This window comes from Lasioglossum baleicum, chromosome 8, assembly GCF_051020765.1.
Source record: "Lasioglossum baleicum chromosome 8, iyLasBale1, whole genome shotgun sequence".
Taxonomy (NCBI): Eukaryota; Metazoa; Arthropoda; class Insecta; order Hymenoptera; family Halictidae; genus Lasioglossum; species Lasioglossum baleicum.
Window position 1 is genome coordinate 3,381,446 of NC_134936.1, and position 22,043 is coordinate 3,403,488.

Sequence of the window (22,043 nt, forward strand, 5' to 3'; positions counted from 1 at the left end):
CGGATGTTTTGAGTGCAAAATTTGTCCATAAATAGGAGCGTTTTAGATTGTAAAGTTTGTAGCTATTTTTCAATCAAGTACTGCGGATTATAATCAATATTTCAACGTTATTCGTATATTTAATGTACACTATCGAAAAGTGTAATCATTTACAATTAAAATATCTTTTAAAAATAGTTATTACAAAGAATAATCTATTTATAATAGTTGGAAAAATGTTATGAACAAAATTTGCACGGTTCAGAGGGGGACATGTGGTACAAACATTTTCTGCGTGGTTGGAAGCATAGAGGAGATTTCAAGGTCACCTTGATTTTTTTAAACAGAATGTCCTTTTTTTATACCATAGATCTATAGACTATCAAATTCTGAGTATAAAAGTGTTGACCTTTGTATGTTCTAAACCTAATAGTTAACGAGATATTATCAAAGGAAGAAAGAAAATTGTTTCGATAATATCTCGTTAACTATTAGATTTAAGACATATGGAGGTCAATACATTTTTACTCAGAATTCGATAGTCTATCGATTCATGATACAAAAAGTAGGTCTTTCGAATTAAAAAAATCAAGGTGACCTTGAAATCTTCTCTATGCCTCCACTCACGCAGAAAATGTCTATGTCACAACATATCCCCCTCTATACCGCGCAAATTTTGTCCATAACATTTTTTCATATTATTACAAATAAAGGCAATATTCAAAGTGGACATAGTTATTGCCCCACCCTGTATATTATTTAAAATTCATGTGTATACTGTTTTCTTATTTTAGTATATATTGTGTGTTTATTATTATTATTTAGTATTTATTTAAGTTAATACGAAGATATATAAAGCAAATGCGAACATGCAGAATGTGAGAAATGCTGCGATTTTCGCGCGCGCGCGATAGCCATTTTTTCGTAGATCAACCATAAAACACGGAGTAGCACGTAGTAGCAGCCATTTTTTCTTGCATCTTAATCAGAAAACTTCAAAGAACACAATGGCACAAAAATGAACACCCGGTCGCACCCGGAGGTATAACAAAGTCATTACCAAAGTCTTAGAATCATAAAGAAAGTGACTGAATCGTTGGTTATCTTTAAATATTAATAACTAAAAAAATGTATATAGTACAAAAGTGAATTTCTCTTAAAAGTATACCTTATACTTATTGTTAGCTAAAAAAAACTTGTATAAAACAAAAATCTGTTAGTGTATGTAAATAAGGTAACAATTACTAATAGGTGAATTCGTTGAGAAATGAAAGCGTTTTAACAGAATTTCAAACTTCCGACAAATTTCAATGCTTTATGGATACATGAATGGGAAAACGAATGAGAGATGGGAGATTGTTCCTCAGATATTCAACTAACTCAAGCCTCAAAAATTTTACAATTTATGTAAAGTTTTAAAAATTGTGTGAATTTTGACCGCTGAAATCGGGCATACAGCCTACTGGGCGACGCTCGGTAGTACGTCATCGCGTCTAGCGATCCCCATTCCGCGCGCCTGTGCTCCCTATTCCACTACGTGTTTCCACTCCACTGGCCCACTTCGCACCGAAAGAGCTCAGTCTCAGTCTCAGACGTCTCACACAGTCTCAGTGTGCAGTGTGGTGTGGTGTTCCGTTCATTCAGTTCCATCTCGGACAATTTCGGATTCCATCAAGAGACGTCGTCCCTCGGAGTCATCCCCTCATTTTATCTCACGTATTTTCATATCTTGCGTTTCTATATCTTACTATTTCAAAGCAGTATAATTACTATATCTTGCGTTCCATTTAAAAAAGACTAAAAAGTAGAAAATAAATAAAGAAGTATATAAAAAAAACTTTCTAAAAACCACGCTTATATCAAAATGCACTAAAAAGAAGAAAATAATTTTTTTTAGACATTAGTCACTATAAATAAAAGCGTGGACCGTCCACGAAAATTACGTCAACATAGTTTAGCGCTCTACGCTTTTATTTATAGTGACTAATGTTTAAAAAAATTGTTTTCTCCTTTTTAGTGCATTTTAATATAAGCGTGATTTTTAAAAAGCTTTTTTACATATTTTTTCCCAATCATATATACCCAAAGAAATAGATTTGGTAAATAATTCCTCGGGGAAGCATCTTTACAATCTTAATAACCGCAAATTGAGAATATTAGAACCCGTCATTTTGACGAGTCCCGTAAACCTAGTGTTAAACAGCAATCTTTTGGCCACTTGGTTAAATGCTTTTCTTGTACTTTCTTAACCATATAATTGTTCCAACAACATTTTAAATATATTTTCAAAGACTCACCTATTAATGACGGAGAGAGGGTAACTGTATTCGTAAATGCTATAACTAATTTTTAATCGATTTGGTTCGTGTATTATTATTTTCAGCAAACAATAAACAGTGAGCCACCATGGTTGACAATCTCCAAATACTCGGTGCCATTGCGTTGGTGCTCATCGCTGTTTATTATTATTTAACATCATCCTTTGACTTTTGGAAGAGTAGAGGTGTACCTGGACCTCGACCAATACCCATATTTGGCACTGCTAAAGATGTTATATTAAGAAGAACTTTAATTGGCGTATATGGCAAAGAAGTATATGATAAGTACAAGAATGAGCCCATTGTTGGGATATTTGTAAAAGGAAGCCCTAGAGCTCTTTTATGTGACCTAAATCTCATCAAGGATGTTCTCATCAAGGACTTTTCTGTTTTCGGTGATCGGGAAAACATTCTGCACGATAGGATCTATAAGGTACATATTACATACACTAATCGTCCATCAAGATATGGCAGTGATTTCGACAGAAAATTTCGGGGACCCGAAGTCGAAATCGGGTCGGGAACCCGAATCCGAAAAAAACCGGATTCAACTCTTTCTTCAATCGTTATTAGACTCAATAGTAATTACTATGTTGCAGTTATTGTCGATGACAAAAAATCAAGTGTGATAAGGGTATTCAACCCGCATTTAGAAATCTTTCTATTATATGTACAAAATTATTTAAATAAAAATAAATTTTTAAAAAATACCACGTTTTTAAAACGGACTAGAAAGTATAAAATGAATTTTTTAAAAACATTACGTTTAAAAAACGGACTCAAAAGTATAAAATAATTTTTTCTAGCCCCATACAGATTCCTAACCCCGTACAGATAGTCCTGAAAAATTGTGAATTTTTAGTAGCTATGAAAATACTTGTAAGATTTAAAACGAAAAACGTGGGCGCAAGATAATACGTACATAGTAAGGAGTGTAGAGTAGCTATACCGCTGAGAAAACTCGCACAACAGTTCATATCATTTGCAGTGCATTACAATTGTTAGTGATTTAGGTGTTCATGCAGCAATTATCTATTTCATGCGCCCCACGTTTTTCGTTTCAAAACTTACAAGTATTTTCATAGCTACTAATAATTCACAATCACAAATTTTCAGGACTATCTGTACGGGGTTAGGAATCTGTATGGGGCTAGAAAAAATTATTTTATACTTTTTAGTCCGTGTTTTAAAAATTTATTTTATACTTTTTAGTCCGTTTTAAAAACGTGGTATTTTTTAAAACTTTATTTTTATTTAAATAATCATTTTCTGCTTTTTAGTCTTGTGTGTGTGAAATTTTACAATCGATTTTGAACATTTTTGATGAGATTATAACAGAGACATGTAAAAATTTCGGACGGTATTGCGACCTGTCATGTCATATCGAAAACAAACGCCGTGGTAAAATGTCAAAGATAAAGGTTCGACGGAGAATTTCGGTGCAACGGTTATTTCGCTTGGTAAACAAACATTATAGTATAATAATACGTAGTAACTTTGTAAACATTGCACGGAGCTCGAACGCACACTGAGCTCCTTCGGTGCGAAGCGGGTCAGTGGAGTGGGGATGAGTCAGAGTAGGAACACGTAGTAGAGTGAGGACGCTGAACGCGAAAACCTATTACGTTACGCTGCGGGGGGTGCAACGGTTCAATTTATTAATAATTTATATCTCCTAAACGCATAAGGGTCATTCCATGCCGAATCGATCACTTTTTGCAGGCACCATCGCCGATTTTGTTCTAACTGAAATATGTTGTAGTCCATGCGAAATTAGGGGGGGTTTAAGTCATCATTTTGCCGGTTTCGAATTTTTTTAGAAATGGCAGGCCTTCAAAGTTTTCAATTTTTGCCCATTTCGGCGAAAACGGGCCTCACTTACGAATTTTTATCTCAAGAACGGTTTGTCCGATTGAGCTAAATTTTTTTTTGTTTTATTCGGAAAGGATTGGGCTATTACAAAATAATTTTTTCAACCTCGACAATCAACTTTATAATGTCGAAAAATTTAAACAAATTCTTCTTTTGCGTTTTTTTCGATGATGGGGCGGAGTGATTTAAATTTTGAAAAAAGATGGTTATATTCCTTGAAGTTTCCCCTTTAAAATGAGCCCTTGAACAAGATGGTATCTTTAAAATTGGCGTCACAATGAGCTGGTAAATGACGCCGTGTATCTCCGTTTCAGGTAGCGGCGAGTCGAGCGCACGACCATAAAGGTGAGCACATACTAGAGGGTCGCGGGAAGGCCGCGGATAGTCTCGGGAAGGCCAAAGCCGCCGATGGACGTCCACGCGGGAAGAAATCTCTAGCGGGCCGACGGCTCCACAGCAGGGAGCAGAGCTACCTGCTGTGCGCGGCAGACAAAAAAGGTCTCCGTGGGCTCCCCAACTCTTTTAGGTAAAGGGGCCTATTGCACTGCGTATTGCACGAATCGCCGTGGCCGGCCGGGGCCTAGTACGCGCAGACGACTCTTAGGTAAAAGGGGCCACTGAATTTGCCACAAAATTGCCACTGCCTATTGCACAATGTAGATTTACGTAAACATCATGCTGCACAATAATTATTGCGCAATATGCTTGATCGTGAATCAGAGTTGTGCAGAATTACAATTGAATTACTCCAGGAATTAATAATAAGAAATTAATAATAAAAAAGACAATTTCATTAGTTAAGTTCGCAAAAAATTCGATTTTTTTGCAAAATTCTGGGGTCGTAGACAAAGAAAATAATTAATCGCTCTATCTCATTTCTATCGAAAGTTTTTGGATTTTGACACAGATTTCGTCCACATTGCCCACCGTGCGGCACACACGAGATGTGAAACACTCCAGTAACTACAAACAGCTGTTAGGTTTGAATTGTTTGTTATTTCGGGTCCATGAAATTGCTGAATATTCTTTGGGATAGCGTTTGTCACAAAAATTGCAACTTTCACGTCGCAAAAAAACAGAACGCGTGGAAGGAGGACGTGAGATATGTCGTTTATTTTACCTAAATTGTTGTTGGGGTGTCGTACACTCCGAATGTGCAGTACACAGGTTGATACCGTCCATAGTAACTTTGTTTTTTTTCGTGCACTTACAATTGCCGAAATCGCCGGACGCGAAATGATTTTTTGATGAATTGTTGATTTTACAAATCAACGACAATGAGTTTTTGGGAGTTTATATTGGAAACATTCGACATCACAGAATTCCTCCTATCCGTAAAGACCTAAAAGTTATTTGCCTCCTACATTGTTCAAAATCAGTGGCTCGTAGGTAGAAGGCACCGTTCGTCCGTTAGCTTCAGTCTTAAACCCCCATAAATTTTATTACTGGTAATAAGGACGGGTAAATACTGGTCTACTCTAAAAATGAGGCTATTGTAAAAATTTGTTTTTTGATGAGCATGAATTACTTCATGACCACCGTCCGACGAAAACACGAGGAAAAACACGTGTTGGAAGGGACTTCCTCATACTACATTATAACGTATCAACTCAGAAACCATAACAATACATAGATTGCAACGTTGCCCGAAAAGGCGTGGTGTATTGCCCGCCGATTTGTTTATGTTTCGAGTGGTCCAATACACTGGCCCGTACGAGCGACAGCGGAACAGCAATGGGCTAAGACCTACGATATTAAATCGTTACCGCCCACTACTACGCGATTATAGGGGGTGGCAAGACGCCATCTCGCATGGGTCCGAACTGGCGACATTGCATTGATGCACCTTTTACCTAAGAGTCGTCTGCGCGTACTAGGCCACGGCCGGCCACGGCCACGGCCATTCGTGCAATACGCAGTGCAATAGGCCCCTTTACCTAAAAGAGTTGGGGAGCCCACGGAGACCTTTTTTTTCTGCCGCGCACAGCAGGTAGCCCTGCTCCCTGCTGTGGAGCCGTCGGCCCGCTAGAGATTTCTTCCCGCGTGGACGTACATCGGCGGCTTTGGCCTTCCCGAGACTATCCGCGGCCTTCCCGCGACCCTCTAGTATGTGCTCACCTTTATGGTCCGTTGTCTATATCGCTGGTCTCAAGAAAATGCCAGCAGACTGTATACGACTAAGTAACCCTATTTATACCTGGAGAACAATCGGCGATGGTGCCTGCAAAAAGTGATCGATTCGGCATGGAATGACCCATAAGCTTTTAAAAAAAATTTTTTTTTAAATATTGCATTGTCATCCTGTTCTCAGCTATGTTTAAAATTTAAAGTCTCTAGCTCATCGGGAAGTTAGTTTAAAATCAATTGCAAAATTTGTACCGAACAAACAGACAGACAGACAGACAAGAAAGCGAGCTAATAAAAACGTGGTAAAAACGCTAAACTATATTGACGCGATCTTCGTGGGCGCTCCACGCTTTTATTTATTGTCGCTAATGTCTAAAAAAATTATTTTCTTCTTTTTAGTGAAACTTTAATATAAGCGTGGTTTTTAAAAAGTTTTTTTTTATATATTTTTTTATTTTCCACTTTTTAGAGTCTTTACATATATTGTAATCGATTTTAATTGCCACTTCAACCTGTAAATTCAACCATCTTTTGTGAAAGGAAAAATATTGTGTCATGGCGGCTGCAAATCGAAATTTCCATTCTGTAGGATCAATAGTTCAGGAGCTATTGCAGTGTTTTTGACAGGTAAGGGCGCCGCCATATTGGTTTGTAGTGACGACCGCGAGACTCGGTAAGTAAACCAAAGTAAACTGAGCTCCTTCGATGCGAAGTGGGCCAGTGGAGTGGGGATGAGTCGGAGTGGGAACACGTAGTGGAGTAGGGAGCGCTGGCGCACGGAGTGGGGATCGCTGGCCGCGATGACGTACTACTGAGCGTCGCGCGGCGAGGTGTGACGGTTAATATTAAAATTTTTTTTCTCCTAGACGCATGGTTTTATTTTTAAATTTGTTTTTTAATATTGCATTGTCACCCAGTTCTGAGCTATGTTTAAAGTTTCAAGTCTCTAGCTCATCGGGAAGTGGTTTAAAATTCGATTACAAGATTTGACGCATAGAACGACAACTCGGCAAGCTAATATAAGCGTGGTAATTATAAAAACGTCGACCACACAAACTTAGAAGGGTGGTTACTCAAGGTAAAAGTCTGCTCTTTCGCGTGGTGTAGCTCGATTTTCCGCTGGACCCTTATTTTTTTTTAGATGAATTCCAAAATATCCGCAAAAATTGGTGCAAAAGTGGTGTCTCTCCGTCTTTAATGCTTGTTTAAACATGTTTAAACAATCATAATGTATCAGTATTGGGTATCCCTGGATTCGGGAAAGTCTACAGAATCTTTTGCTGTAAAGAACAATTTAATATCTTTTATAATAACATCACAATATTTGTTGAAAGTTGAAAACTGTCTTTTTTTAAAACTGAATTTTCAAAAACTGTATGTCTAGGAGAAAAATTAAGGACAGTTTCGGAATCAGCGCGAAAAACTCTATAAGAATCGCACAGTGGGAATCGAAATACTTTTTGGTTGTTGGACAGTGTAATCTGAAAGAATGCGTATAAAATCGGATTCAGGAACCACCCGACCCGCGACAGAATATTCGGGTACCCGAACATCATAGATTTTCGGATTCCTGGTGTAGATTCACTCTTAGGGCAGGTGACCATTACTTTTTATACACCCTGTACGTTCTTTATAGAAAGAGTACAATAAAGATATTTTCTAGTGTGTCGGTAGTGGCTCAAGACTTTTGCACAGGTTACTGTACAGGCAGCATAATTTCAAAATTAAAAATATTGATATTACTATCGCTCTAGGTGGACCCGTTAGCCGAGAATATTTTCAACTTAGAGGCAAAGAAATGGCGGCCATTGCGAACAAAACTCTCGCCAGTTTTCACATCCGGGAAACTCAAAGAAATGTTTCCCCTGATACTAGAATGCTCGGAGCAACTAGAGAAATATTTGGAGAAACTGGAAGAGAAAGGGGAGCCGATAGAGTGTCGCGAGGTAGCGGCGAAGTTCACCACTGACGTAATCGGTAGTTGTGCCTTTGGGATTAATATGAACGCGTTGTCCAACGAAGAGAGTCAATTTCGGCGAATCGGAAAGGTGATCTTTTCGACTTCGCTGGCGACTCTCGTGAAGCAGCAGATACGAGAACATGCCCCGGGACTGTACTATTTTGCAATGTACTTACAACCGCCGACGAAAGTTACGAAATTTTTCACGCGTGTCATAACGGAAACGATCAAATACAGAGAGGAGAATAACGTGATCAGGCCAGATTTCGTGAACATGCTTATAGAGTTAAAGAACCATCCGGATAAATTACAAAATATTGGTAAGCTCTCTCTTATTGCCACTGCAACTCTTACACAGGCTGGCCGATTTGAATCTTTAAATGAACATTACGTGAATATTATATGTCATAAGTAGACTGCGGATTTTTATGCGTTTATAGAAAAATTTTAAAAATTGAATACGTTAGTAATATGATTTCTCCTCTATTACAATCATTAAGGGAAGAAATAACATTGAATTTGGTTTCTATTTCTTGCAATCGATGCAGACAATTTTTATTTTGCATAAAGATCCGCAGTCTAGTCATAAGAAATAAGAAGTGAATGGTGATGAGTAGACAGCAGATTTTTATGCAAAATAAAAATGTTCTACTTGAATTACAGCATACTAGAGTGAAATAGAAGTTTATTTACTTTCTTAACACGTTTAAAAGGGTGGAAAATAATGTAACAGTATTTTTAAATTTTTCTAATGATTTTACTTTTTTAAATAGCGTCGTAGAAGGGGAAGTTAGAGTGGGAACAAAAGTCTTAATCTGGCGACTCTGACACGAACGCATAGAAATTACATGAATTTAATTGATGCAGCTTGATATACAGGGTGGTCCATTTATCTTGAAAAAATGAAATAATTGAAAAAATGTTTTATATAAAATATTCTTTATATGAAAGGGCACATTTAATGGCGCTATGCACATTTTTCCATAATGGCCCTTTAAGGGTCAGATGAAGGCCAACTTCATTTCTTCAACTGGAAACCCATATTTTTTATTTCATATTCTTATTCTGCATCGACAAATAATAATATTTCGTATAAAACATTTTTTCCTAGCGTGCACGGTTTTATTAAACAGATTGTGGTGAATATCCCAATATTTGTAATGACAAAAAATACTGAGTTTCAGGTTATTCCATGCCAAGACGATCACTTTTTGCAGGCACCATCATCGATTTTGTTCTAAATTAAATATGTTGTAGTCCATGTGAAATTAAGGGGGGGTTTAAGTCATCATTTTGCCGGTTTCGAATTTTTTTAGAAATGGCAGGCCTTCAAGGTTTTCAATTTTTGCCCATTTTGGCGAAAACGGGCCTCACTTACGGATTTTTATCTCAGGAACTGTTTGTCCGATTGAGCTACATTTTTTTGTTTTATTCGGAAATGATTGGGCTATTACGAAATAATTTTTTCAACCTCGAAAATCAACTCTATAATATCGAAAAATTTAAACAAATTCTTTTCTTACGTTTTTTTCGGTGACGGGCCAGAGTGATTTAAAGGTTACTAATGTAAATGCAATAGTAATTATTCACAAAAAAAATGTAACAATAAAATTAATAAATTAAAAAAAATTAACAATATTTATGCATAAAAATTATTGTTATATGATTAATAATATCAATTACCACCTAATAAAACGTTTTGCCAAAGGAATTTATCGTACATCGTGATATACACGTGTAGTGAGATATGCCACGTTTGTCCGCACTGTGGCGTCGTCGCCACGTTGCTTCTACTGCGCACGCGCTACACACAAACGTATCTCTATCAGAGTATCTCGGCCTTAGACCATATGTATAATCACTACTAAAAAAGTAATTAAGCTACTTATGCCAAGAAATTGTTATTTTCGATTTTAGGAGATACACTTTGACCGGAATACTGAGAAATGGTCATAAAAAATGTTTTCTAAAATTATAATTTTTTGACACAAGTAGATTAATACATGTTTTGCAGAGAATATCGAGCTGCATCGATTGGAGCATTAAAAAATATGCGATTACAATATTTACAAACTGTAGAACGGACTGTAATAGAGAGACTCAGAATTTCAAAGTGGACAAATAGCCTTCGAACGAACCTGAACGAACTACAAAATTTAATTTAAAAAATTAATGGTCCAATAGCTTGATTTTAATACGATGAAAATGCACCATGCTCGCATCTAATCATTTTCAGAATTAACGGACAGCTTGTTGACTGCGCAAGCTTTCGTCTTCTTCGTAGCTGGCTTCGAAACATCGTCAACCACTATATGTCATGCTCTTTATGAAATGGCTCTGAATCCGCAGATGCAAGATAAATTACGAGAAGAAATTAAGGAATTCAGTACAAAGAACGATGACACCTTCAAATACGACGATGTAAAAGAAATGAAATATTTAGACAAAGTTTTTAGAGGTATGTTCTCGGATATATTCAGTCAGTTAATGTGAATGGGTGTACTACTGATCCTCTATCAGGACATGGCAGTGAGAAACTTGTAGGGAGCACGTTATATCCCTACTCCGCGTTTCACGTCCTTCGCTATTAGCCGAATCGCTTGACGAAGACAGCAAATGCGCGTATTAGTGCAGGCCTGACCAACGCGCGGCCCGCGGGCCGCATGTGGCCCGCCATGTTAAATTATGCTGCCCGCCAGACGATTTTATATTTCCATTGAAACTTTTGTTTCTTGTTGTATGTATACAAAAAATATTAAATATAGTTCAGCCAACGAAAAGTTGTAGAGGGAAATGTGGAAAAGTTAGTAGTTCACGAGATATTTCGATTGAAATAACTCTAAAACACCATTACTGTCGTACTAAGACGTTACACAAGTAAGTAAACGCTAACATCAATTTCAATTTCAATGTCAATTTTTCAATTTCAACTTCAATTTCAATATCAACTCTTCAACTTCATTTTCAACTTCAATTTTCCAATTTCAACTTTAACTTCAACTTCAATTTCAACTCTTCCATTTCAACTTTAATTTCTACTCTTCCATTTCAACTTCAATTTTTGAATTTCATTTCGTTAATATCAACTTCAATTTCAATATCAACCCTTCAACTTCAATTTCAATATCAACCATTGTTTCGTAGGCGAATTGTCGCCGGGCTGATTCAAGTTTAGCTCGACTTGATCAACCTAAGGATAGCCGTTCTATCCTTGAAAAAGGACCGGAGTGAATGGGTGCCAAAAATGTGATCGAATCCTTCGTTTGAAGGGCAGAACTCCACTTTATTGTTCAACGCTCGCGTCGCGATCCGTTAATTGTACAAGAGTCGACGTGAAACTGCACGCGCCAACGAAATTGACCACAATTGACCACGAGGTAGTCTTTCGACGGACCGTTGAGCAAGAGAAGCGTTTTAACGTGACGGCGATCGAGATGAATTCGAATAATGTTTTCGACTGGGTAAGGTGCCCCTGTCGACTTTGTTTTTATTGTCTCAGGGTATCGATTTGATGATCGATCGCTCGCCGTCACGATTACGTCACAGTTGAGCGACGCATGCGTGACTTGGCAGCGCGTCGTTATTGGCCGACTCGTACCAAGCAGCATAATCGCCCGGGTATTTTGATTCCGAAACAACCATTCAATTTCAATTTCAACTCGTCAATTTCAACTCTTCAATTTCAACTCTTCAATTTCAATTTTTCAATTTCAATTTCAATTTTTCAATTTCAACGTCAATTTTTCAATTTCAATTCGATAATTTCAAGTCTTTAATTTCATTTCCAACGTCAATTTTTCAATTTCAGTTTCAACTCTTCGATTTACACTAGCAAGTAAACGCTATCGTCTTAGTACGACAGTAATGGTGTTTTAGAGTTATTTAAATTGAAATATCTCCTGAACTATACTAACTTTTCGACATACATGGGTTCGTACTTTTCTATAACGAATGTCCAGCTGCATCGATTGATGTATTAAAAAATACCTCATTCCATTAAAAAAAATATCGATGACCTTGAAATCTTGTAAAAAAATGACCTTGAAAATTTTTCCTCTACACCGTTACATGTGGGCCTTCAAACAGTGTAACTTTGTCCTAAGAAGTTTTTTTGTACAACGAAAAGTAACGGAGATATTTAGGTGTTCTATTTCTTCGGACTCACCCTGTATAAATTTGCCAAAAAAAGTGAAAGTGGAAGGAAAGGATAAACAAATATCTCATTCATTAAGACTCGAGAGTTAATTATAATGAATGATAGTATTATTGTATTGTATTACATTTTTTAAAAGTGTGTTTACTTAAAGTGCGGCCTGCTGTAACGTTACGCGTCATCAAAGTGGCCCATGAAACCATTTGGGTTGGCCAGGCCAGAATTAGTGTGACTAGAACTGAGCGATGTGGTCCTATGTCAGTGCCGCCAGAATCGACCAAAACTGGTCGATTTTCCCACCCCTCCTTTTCCTCTTCCACTATGTATCCCATTCCAGCACCATGAGCATACTCCAACATCCCCCACTAACAATAAGACCGTAGACTGGTCGCGTATTAATTTGGTCATCAGAGAGGGGGTAAACTGTATTCCCCTCGATTTCCTCGATCTGGCGGCACTGTCCTATGTCAAGAGTTCCCCCCAGAACCTAGGCATAAGGGTGATGTCCGCAGCCTGGCGTCAAGAGTCGGGTCTAGCAGATCCCCCTGCCCCACTATCGAAATCATTGCCATCTCCTGATAGACGATGAGTACTCTCTGTGCCTCACAAGAAGTCTCCTGGCAGGAATTCGAAAGGAATATGGCAGCAAGCCATACAATCGGGTCATTTCACTCGCACTTTCGGTTCCAGCCGAATTATCGACTAAAGTGTGGTCGTCACGGCCTAACCATTGGCTTTGCCTCTGTGCCATGCCGTCTCGAGGACCTTTTTGTGAGGCACGGAGAGTGAACAAATCTGATATGTAAAATCACGCATTCCTACCAACAGAAACACTCAGAAAGTACCCGGTGGGAGCTGTGCTGCGAAGAGTAAGCAACAGAGATTACACCTTCAGTGGTACAAAAGTAACAGTTCCTAAAGGTACTGCAGTAGTTATCCCGGTATATGCGATTCATCATGATCCTAGCATTTATCCAAATCCAGAAGTCTTTGACCCCGAAAGGTTTAACGAAGATGCAGTTGCAGCGAGACACCAGATGAGCTATTTACCTTTCGGTGACGGGCCACGGAATTGCATTGGTAAACCAACAAAGAAAATTAAATTACGCTTGCTTGTTCGCAAAATGACGTCGATCTTGCACCATCAACGATTTAAAAACAACCGATCTTTTCCGTTGAAACCGAATTGATCTATTGACACCCTTCGGCCTTGAATTCTATGGGTTTTCCGAACGTCTTTTTTTTACTTTCAAATTTTTGTATTCCGGAAGATACACTTCATTTTTCTTTTATCCTTTAGCAAAGTATAGGAGATTGTTCGGCTTAACCCCTTGCCGTACCATTTTCTTTACAGTTAGAGTGATTGAAACGTCTTTATCCCCAAAAATGTCGTAGAAGGGAAAAGAAAATTTATATTTTTTGTATGGCTACATTTATTTTAATGCATAAATATTGATTGCAAACGAATCAAATTTTATTTCATCTAAAAAGAAACGCGTAACATTCGTATTTGTTAGGCTTTGTTAAAATCTTCATGACAAGTCAGACTCGTTAAAATACGGCAAGGGTTTAAAGACAAATAACAATGCATTAAACGGTCAGCAAAAATGCACTGACCCACGGCCGTCTCTAGTACAAGCCGGAACATGTGATGTGGCAACACCGCATACAGAGTGAACATCCGATCAAGCTACTGCACACGCGTATACAGGGTGTCCCAAAATTCGTGAAAATCCCGAAAGGGGGTGGTTCCTGAGACCATTCTAAGAGACATTTTCCTTTGCACCAATGTCAACTGCGGCTTTGTTTAGGAGTTATTAACGAAAAACACGGACCAATCAGAGCGCGTCCTGGCCCGCCGCGCCGGCAAGCGAGTGTCGGTGGTACGCCGTGACATCGCAACGAACAAGAGTTTCTCGATAATGTGAATCCTCCGATTTCGATTAGCTTTGGATACGTTGTCCAGACCATGATTCTGAACAACATTTCTCTTTAGATTTTTTGGCGATCGGCTTTAGTTTGCGAGATAATCGTAAAAAAAGAGAAGAAGCAGAAACTGATTGAATTAAAAACTCACGTATTCAGCCGTAAATCCATTTGCTGCTTCGAAATGTGTGTCACTGGGACACTCGGTGACGAACTGCACAGATGTCTTCAGGTACACGGTAGTAACGAAAGCCAAGGGACGTACGGCCAGGTCGACGAACTGCACAGCCGGTGGTAGAAGGCCTAAGGGATGCGCGGTCAAGTCGACGATCCAGAATTTCACTTTCACTTTCGAATCGATAAATAATTCGTACGTTTATTTCACACAGATGCCTCAAAATTTTTCCACACTCACAATCACTGTTCACATTTGTCAACACATAGTGATGCACTAATAATAATTGCCATATCCCTTGTACTGCTGCACAAATCACAACAATCAGGTAATGCAATCACTAGACTGCGGATTTTATGCGTTTGTAGCAAACATGAGTAGGTGCACTTTAAGACAGTAGAGAGATTAAAATAATTTCAAAACACCAATGTATTATTTTCAAATTCTTAAAATGATCACAGCAAGAATCAAATATCTGTCTGGCTCCTGTCCCTTGTAATACCGGCAGCCAACATTCATTTTGCATAAAGATTCGCAGTATAGTGATTATATTAAATATCACTATAAAAAAACAGCTAATAGCAACCGTTAGCTTTGAATTGACAAGTCTTTGGAGATGTTCTCTCTACCGCGGCTCGAACGACTCTGATTTTCCGCAAGATTTTTCTAAAGAATTTAGGAAGGGCATTTAGAGTGTCGAAATTCGAAATGCACGCTGAAGCACGAAAACGACGGGACGGTTAGACGAAAAACAGGATGCGAGAAGGACCGCTGTAAGCTTTGTAGCAAACACATGTTTAGTTTTTCCTGCAGGTTGGTACGCAGAGTCGATGGGTAACTGTTCGAAAACATCATCCGTCCTTTTACCCAGCAAGGGGTAAAAATTTCAGGTCAGCGTAGAGAGAGCATCCCTATTGTCCTATACCTTCCTTAAGAAACTTTCTAAAAGAAGGACAGACGACGTTTTCGAACGGTTACCCATCGACTCTGCGTACCAATCTACAGGAAAAACTAAACATGTGTTTGCCATAAGTCTTAAAGCGGTCCTTCTCGCATCCTGTTTTTCGTTTAACCGTCCCGTCGTTCTCGTGCTACAGCGTGCATTTCGAATTTCGACACTCTAAATGCCCTTAATAAATTCTTTAGAAAAATCTTGCGGAAAATCAGTGTCGTTCGAGCCGCGGTGGAGAGAACATCTCCAAAGACTTGTCAATTCAAAGCTAATGGTAGCTATTAGCTGTGTTTTTGATAGTGATATTTAAACTAATCACTAGACTGCGAATGTTTATGCAAAATGAATGTTGGCTGCCGCTATTACAAGGGACAGGAGCCAGACAGATATTTGATTCTTACTGTGATCATTTTAAGAATTTGAAAATAATACATTGGTGTTTTGAAATTATTTTAATCTCTCTACTGTCTTAAAGTGCACCTACTCATGTTTGCTACAAACGCATGAAATCCGCAGTCTAGTGATTGCATTACCTGATTGTTGTGATTTGTGCAGCAGGACAAGGGATATGGCAATTATTATTAGTGCATAACTATGTGTTGACAAATGTGAACAGTGATTGTGAGTGTGGAAAAATTTCAAGGCATCTGTGTGAAATAAACATAGGAATTATTTATCGATTCGAAAGTGAAAGTGAAATTCTGGATCGTCGACTTGACCGCGCATCCCGTAGGCCTTTTACCACCGGCTGTGCAGTTCGTCGACCTGGCCGTACGTCCCTTAGCTTTCGGTACTGTCGTATACCTGAAGACATCTGTGCAGTTCGTCACCGAGTGACCCAGTGACACACATTTCGAAGCAGCAAATGGATTTACGGCTGAATAAGTGAGATTTTAATACAATCAGTTTCTGCTTTTTCCCTCGTTCGGGTAAAGTTGCCGTAAGTCGGGTAAAGAGATTCACCCATATGAATTGACAAGTAAAGTTCTTCCGACCGACAAAAAGTCTGAAAGAAATGTTGTTTAGAATCATGGTTTTGACAACATATCCAAAGCTCATCGAAATCGGAGAGGAGATAGTTCAGATAGTACATTGATCGATTTACAATTACAAGTTACTTATCGCGTAAACTAAAGCCGGCCGACAAAAACTGTAAAGGGAAATATTGTTCAGAATCATGGTCTTGACAACATATCCAAAGCTCATCCAAATCGGGGAAGATTCACATAATCTCGAGAAACTCTTGTTCGTTGCGGCATCGCGGCGTTACACCGCGCTCGTCTCCCGGCGCGCTGGACTGAACGTGCCATCGCGCGTCTAGGTCGCGCTCTGATTGGTCCGTGTTTTTCGTTAATAACTCCTAAACAAAGCCCCGGCTGACATTGGTGCAAAGGAAAATGTTGCTTGAAATGACCTAAGGAACCTCCCATTTCCCGGAGTCGAAGGGGTCTTGGGACACCCTGTATATATGTATATATATATAATTAATAGACTTCGAAACTGTTTGACCGATCAACATGAAACTTGGCACATACAGGGTGTTTACCTACAGGTGGGAGAAAATTTAAGGGGTGGTTCTCGACGATAATCTAAGACGAAAATAAAGAATAAAAAAATTGCGATTTCGGCTTCGTTATTTAGTTATTAACAATTAAAATTCCGCCTAAAATGCTGCAACACTTCTAACAAAAGTATACGTTGCGTACGTCACACAGCCGCGCGACAGTCTCGTATCAAGTGACAAACGCATGCATACCTTGGTTCTCATCTGGGGCCCCAGCGAGGTGAAAAATTTTTAAAAATCGTTGGATGACACTGAACCTGCCTACTCGTGAAAATCCACAAGAGCATTTCTAACATCCGCCCTATGGAATTATCGAGTAGAAGGGGTCAATACCCTTTCACTTTTAAATTCTACTCATGCATATCCACAAATCCTTATTATGCACTATAATTGTTCATAACACCGTACTTAGTATACTGGAATAAACGTTCTAGCACTATTTACAATATCATACACACGCACTACGAGTTTACAGAGAGTACAAGTTTACTGAGGGGAATGTGTGAGGAGAATGTGAAGAACTGGTAATCCTTTAATGTTGAAACACTGCACTTTATTGAACTTGGTTTACGTCGCGAGACACGCTCACAGACGGAACGGACATCTTGAGGTCGTGTGATTTCTGCGAACGGAAATCTTCGACGCGTGCGAGAAGAATCGTGCGTACAAGCTAGCATCCGTATGCACACCAGCACATTGATTCAAGACAACTGATGTGATCAATGGCACACATATGAGATATTTGGCGATCACAGACAGAATGAGAAAGAATCGAGATGTTCGCGGAAACGGGACACACAATGTATTGGCATAGTAACGCGCGATGTTTGGGCGGGCGTTTGATGTAAATTGGCGGACGTTTGCTGTTGTAGATCGGCATTTGTTTTATCGATCGGGCTCAGGCATTGACTTCATCAGCTGTCTTGAATCAGTCTGCATACGGATGCTAGCTTGTACGGACGATTCTTCTCGCACGCGTCGAAGATTTCCGTTCCCAGAAATCACACGACCTCAAGATGTCCGTTCCGTCTGTGAGCGAGTCTCGCGACGTAAATCAAGTTCAATAAACTGCAGTGTTTCAACATTAAAGGATTACCAGTTCTTTACATTCTCCTCACACATTCCCCTCAGTAAACTTGTACTCTCTGTAAACTCGTAGTGCGTGTGATTGATATTGTAAATAGTGCTAGAACGTTTATTCCAGTATACTAAGTACGGTGTTATGAACAATTATAGTGCGTAATAAGGATTTGTGGATATGTATGAGTAGAATTTAAAAGTGAAAGGGCATTGACCCCTTCTACTCGATAATTCCATAGGGCGGATGTTAGAAATGCCCTTGTGGATTTTCACAAGTAGGCAGGTTCAGTGTCATCCAACGATTTTTAAAAATTTTTCACCTTGCTGGAGCCCCAGATGAGAACCAAGGTATGCATGCGTTTGTCACTTGATACGAGACTGTCGCGCGGCTGTGTGACGTACGCAACGTATACCTTTGTTAGAGGTGTTGCAGCATTTTAGGCGGATTTTTAATTGTTAATAACTAAATAACGAAGCCGAAATCGCAATTTTTTTATTCTTCATTTTCGTCTTATATTATCGTCGAGAACCACCCCTTAAATTTTCTCCCACCTGTAGGTAAACACCCTGTATATGTATTTCTTCATGGAGAAGGTTTTTACGTTATTCAATTTGTTGTAACTCGCCGCTGTAGATGGCGCTGCAATACATCAACTTCTATACCGTTGAACCTATCGCTATGAAAATTGGTATACATAGGTATTTGAGAACGAGGAATCTTCTGTATAAATAATATAATATATAATAAAATCGTGTCTGTCTGTCTGTCTGTATGTGTGTATGTATGTATGTATGTATGTATGTTTGTAACGGCATCACTTGAGAACGGCTCAACGTAGAAAGCTGGGGCTTGAACCATTAGACGCGGCGTTTCTTCGGGAAGGTTTAGGAACAAACCGCATTCAAAAAATTTTATTGGTTCAAAAGTTGTGACGTCATTAGTGAAAAAAGTCAACTTTTTCGCTCTCTTTTGGGCACGTTTCTGCTTATAACTTTTGATCAAATGGACTTTTTATAGTTCGGTTTGCTCTAATACCTTCCCGAAGAAACGCAGCGTCTAACGGTTCAAACCCAGCTTGCTACCTTCCGCCATTCGTAATTGATTCCGTCACAAAGAGACTAAATACAAGTTTTGCGTTCTCTTTTGGGCACGTTTCTGCTTATAACTTTTGATCAAATGGACTTTTTCGAGTTTGGTTTGCTCTAATACCTTCCCGAAGAAACGCAGCGTCTAACGGTTCAAACCCCAGCTTGCTACGTTCCGCCATTCGTAATTGATTTCGTCCCAAAGAGACTAAATACAAGTTTTTCGTTCTCTTTTGGGCACTTTTCTGCTTATAACTTTTGATCAAATGAACTTTTTCGAGTGCGGTTTGCTCTAATACCTTCCCGAAGAAACGCCGCGTCTAACGGTTCAAACTGCAGCTTTCTACGTAGGTGAGTGCGAGAGAGAGAGAGAGAGAGAGAGAGAGAGAGAGAGGAGATCAAGAAGAGCGAGTGAGAGAGAGAACTACAAAGCAACGCGAAAAGCGAAATGGAATTGAACAAAATAGATTATCACAAACACGTTCAATACGTATATGCTTTTAAAAAATACTGTGCCACAGCAACGCGTGGCGGGGGAAAGCTAGTAAAGTATATTTGAGATACAAATGTTTATTCTATATGTTTTATTAAGGCATTACAATGAAGTATGAATTAATAATAGAATTATATATTAACTATTTTAGGAATCGATATTTTATTCTGAAGATTAACAACTTTCGCATATTATGCAGGTTAGAGAATGTTTTTTACATATAAATTGATCACATTTACATTTTAAGGTAGTACTGCTATTTTTACATAATTTACATTTACCTCGCTTGTGATTAGTTATTATTAGACTGCGGATCTTTGTGCATTTATAAAAAATTGAGTAGATGAAATTCAAAATTGTTGAAAAATTGAAGAAATTGAAAATGTCAATATATGATTTCTGCTCTATTACAATCATTAAGGGAAGAAATAACATTCAATTTAGTTTCCATTTCTTGCAATCGATGTAGACAATTTTTATTTTAAATAAACGTTACATAGAAGTTACACACACTTATTGATTACAAAATAATATTTCTTTAGTTAATCTACTGCGCATTTTTGTTCTATTTGCTGCTGTACATTAAACGCTATCATTTTAATTAATAATACAATGTGATTAATTTGCATGCTTGCGTCAAACATGTATTCCTTGTAATTATTGAATACCGTAGTGCGAACGTTGCTTAAAATGGTTGCAATTACTTTTGGCATGAGATCTTTTTCCTGTAAGCGGTCTGTTTTCTTCAGGAGGCGTATTTCCGCCTCAGCAATTTTGCAAATATGTATGACGTCATTTGACGGTACAGTTAATACCTGCCTACGGTTGCTGTAATTTTTCAAATTTATGAAAGTGCACATTGATTGCTCATTTTCTAGTGCACGCAGGCACACCTCGCATTCAAGATTAGCATCATTTTGAATCACTACAAAATTCACACGGAGTAAAAGAACTTGCTCAGGTTATGGTCAGTCGTGTAAAGGACAGTTTAGTTTGCCTCAGCCTCCGGCCGTGGCAAACTAATTAGACCCTAATGGGTAGCGTCGGCGTCGGTCTGCCGCATCAGCCATTTTGAAATTATCTTAAGAATTAACTTGTGACGTCACATTTTACCACGATCTTTGTCACGCTCAACTCTCGGCTTTCCTACACACATACTACACCTATGCCGTGTCTATAAGTACATATGGTCTAAGATAGTAGCATATACATAGAAACGGCCGTTATAACGCGAACGACTTCAAATCGGACTGAGACAGCGTTGCCAAATTTACCATATTCCGGCATGTACCTCTGGTGAGCCATAACCACGGTGCATTATACAGGTGTGCCGACTTCCCTCAGAGAATTGCGATAGATCAGCAGCGCGCCCGAATACACACAATCTCATTCGCACACGTACGCTACGACCCATGCGCCGTCTGGCGACGGCCAGAGAATTACTACCCATCTATCACAAAACGTCACCGTTACAGAGATGCTAAGTCGGCACACCTGTATAATGCACCGTGGCCATGACTAAAGTCAATCAATTGTAACGAAGCGAACATGTCTACTCTTAACAATATTCTTAATTAATTTGTACGTGGTTCACTTCTCAGAGGACTTCTGTGGCTTTTTAACGAGCTCCGCTAAATATTTCCAATGCTTAATATCACGTGTATCTAAAATTAATTTGGAATTTTTCTTTTAGGTGCTCGTTTCGCAATTTACCAAACAAAAATAGGCTTGATAAAAACCCTGCGCAACTTTAAAGTCAGCGTTTGCGAGAAAACAATGATTCCGTATGAATTTGATAAACGTTCCTTGATATTAGGTCCAAAGGCAGGAATACATTTAAAAATAAGTAAAGTAGATTCGTAACGTTAAGCGGACGCATCAGAGATCAGAACCCGAACAAAAATATTAGCGCTATCGAATAATCTAAAAGAAATAAATACCAAAAGATTTCGATATGTACTTACACAATTAATCTATTACTTTTTTTATCACTTGTACCATTTTCATTAATAATAAATAAATAGCAATGAATATTTTTATCATTTCGACTGATACACAAACTTTCGCAAATAAATTTTTTTTAAACAGCACATACAGGGTGTCCCAAAATTCGTGAAAATCCCGAAAGGGGGTGGTTCCTGAGACTATTTCAAGCGACATTTTCCTTTGTAAAAATGTTAACCGCGGCTTTGTTTAGGAGTTATTAACGAAAAACACGGACCAATCAGAGCGCGACCTAGACGCGAGTTGCCAGTCGCCACAGTGGTCGATTTACTCCAAAACGTGGCCAAAAATCAAATCTTTCTTTGATTTATACGAAACTAGGTATCTCGGGGTATTCGAGGTCGCTGATTACGA

At 38.6% G+C, this 22,043-nt stretch overlaps 1 protein-coding gene and 1 long non-coding RNA gene across 4 annotated transcripts in view; one reads left to right on the forward strand and one right to left on the reverse strand.

Moving 5' to 3' along the window:
* LOC143211547 (uncharacterized) overlaps positions 1-22,043 on the reverse strand; it is a 315,481-nt gene that overhangs the window by 92,957 nt on the left and 200,481 nt on the right. The gene's annotated exons all lie outside the window — the stretch shown is intronic.
* Positions 1,536-21,701, forward strand: LOC143211183 (putative cytochrome P450 6a23). 3 transcript variants are annotated; one of them, XM_076428645.1, is made up of 6 exons: positions 1,536-1,695; positions 2,363-2,730; positions 8,051-8,576; positions 10,493-10,714; positions 13,238-13,489; positions 21,379-21,701. In XM_076428645.1, exons 2-6 carry the CDS (start codon positions 2,386-2,388, stop codon positions 21,546-21,548), a joined length of 1,515 nt encoding a protein of 504 aa, XP_076284760.1. In that variant the 5' UTR covers positions 1,536-1,695; positions 2,363-2,385; the 3' UTR covers positions 21,549-21,701. The 3 variants fall into 3 exon arrangements, with proteins under 3 accessions (XP_076284760.1, XP_076284762.1, XP_076284761.1); XM_076428647.1 differs by having other exon boundaries at positions 1,681-1,802; XM_076428646.1 differs by lacking the exon at positions 1,536-1,695 and having other exon boundaries at positions 1,914-2,730.

Bases quoted from the DNA above. Each gene is read 5' to 3' on its own strand.
- LOC143211183 (XM_076428645.1), top strand. From the start codon at position 2,386: ATGGTTGACAATCTCCAAATACTCGGTGCCATTGCGTTGGTGCTCATC. The intron at 2,731-8,050 runs GTACATATTACA...CTATCGCTCTAG, and splicing joins TGCACGATAGGATCTATAAG to GTGGACCCGTTAGCCGAGAA. The intron at 8,577-10,492 runs GTAAGCTCTCTC...AATCATTTTCAG, and splicing joins GGATAAATTACAAAATATTG to AATTAACGGACAGCTTGTTG.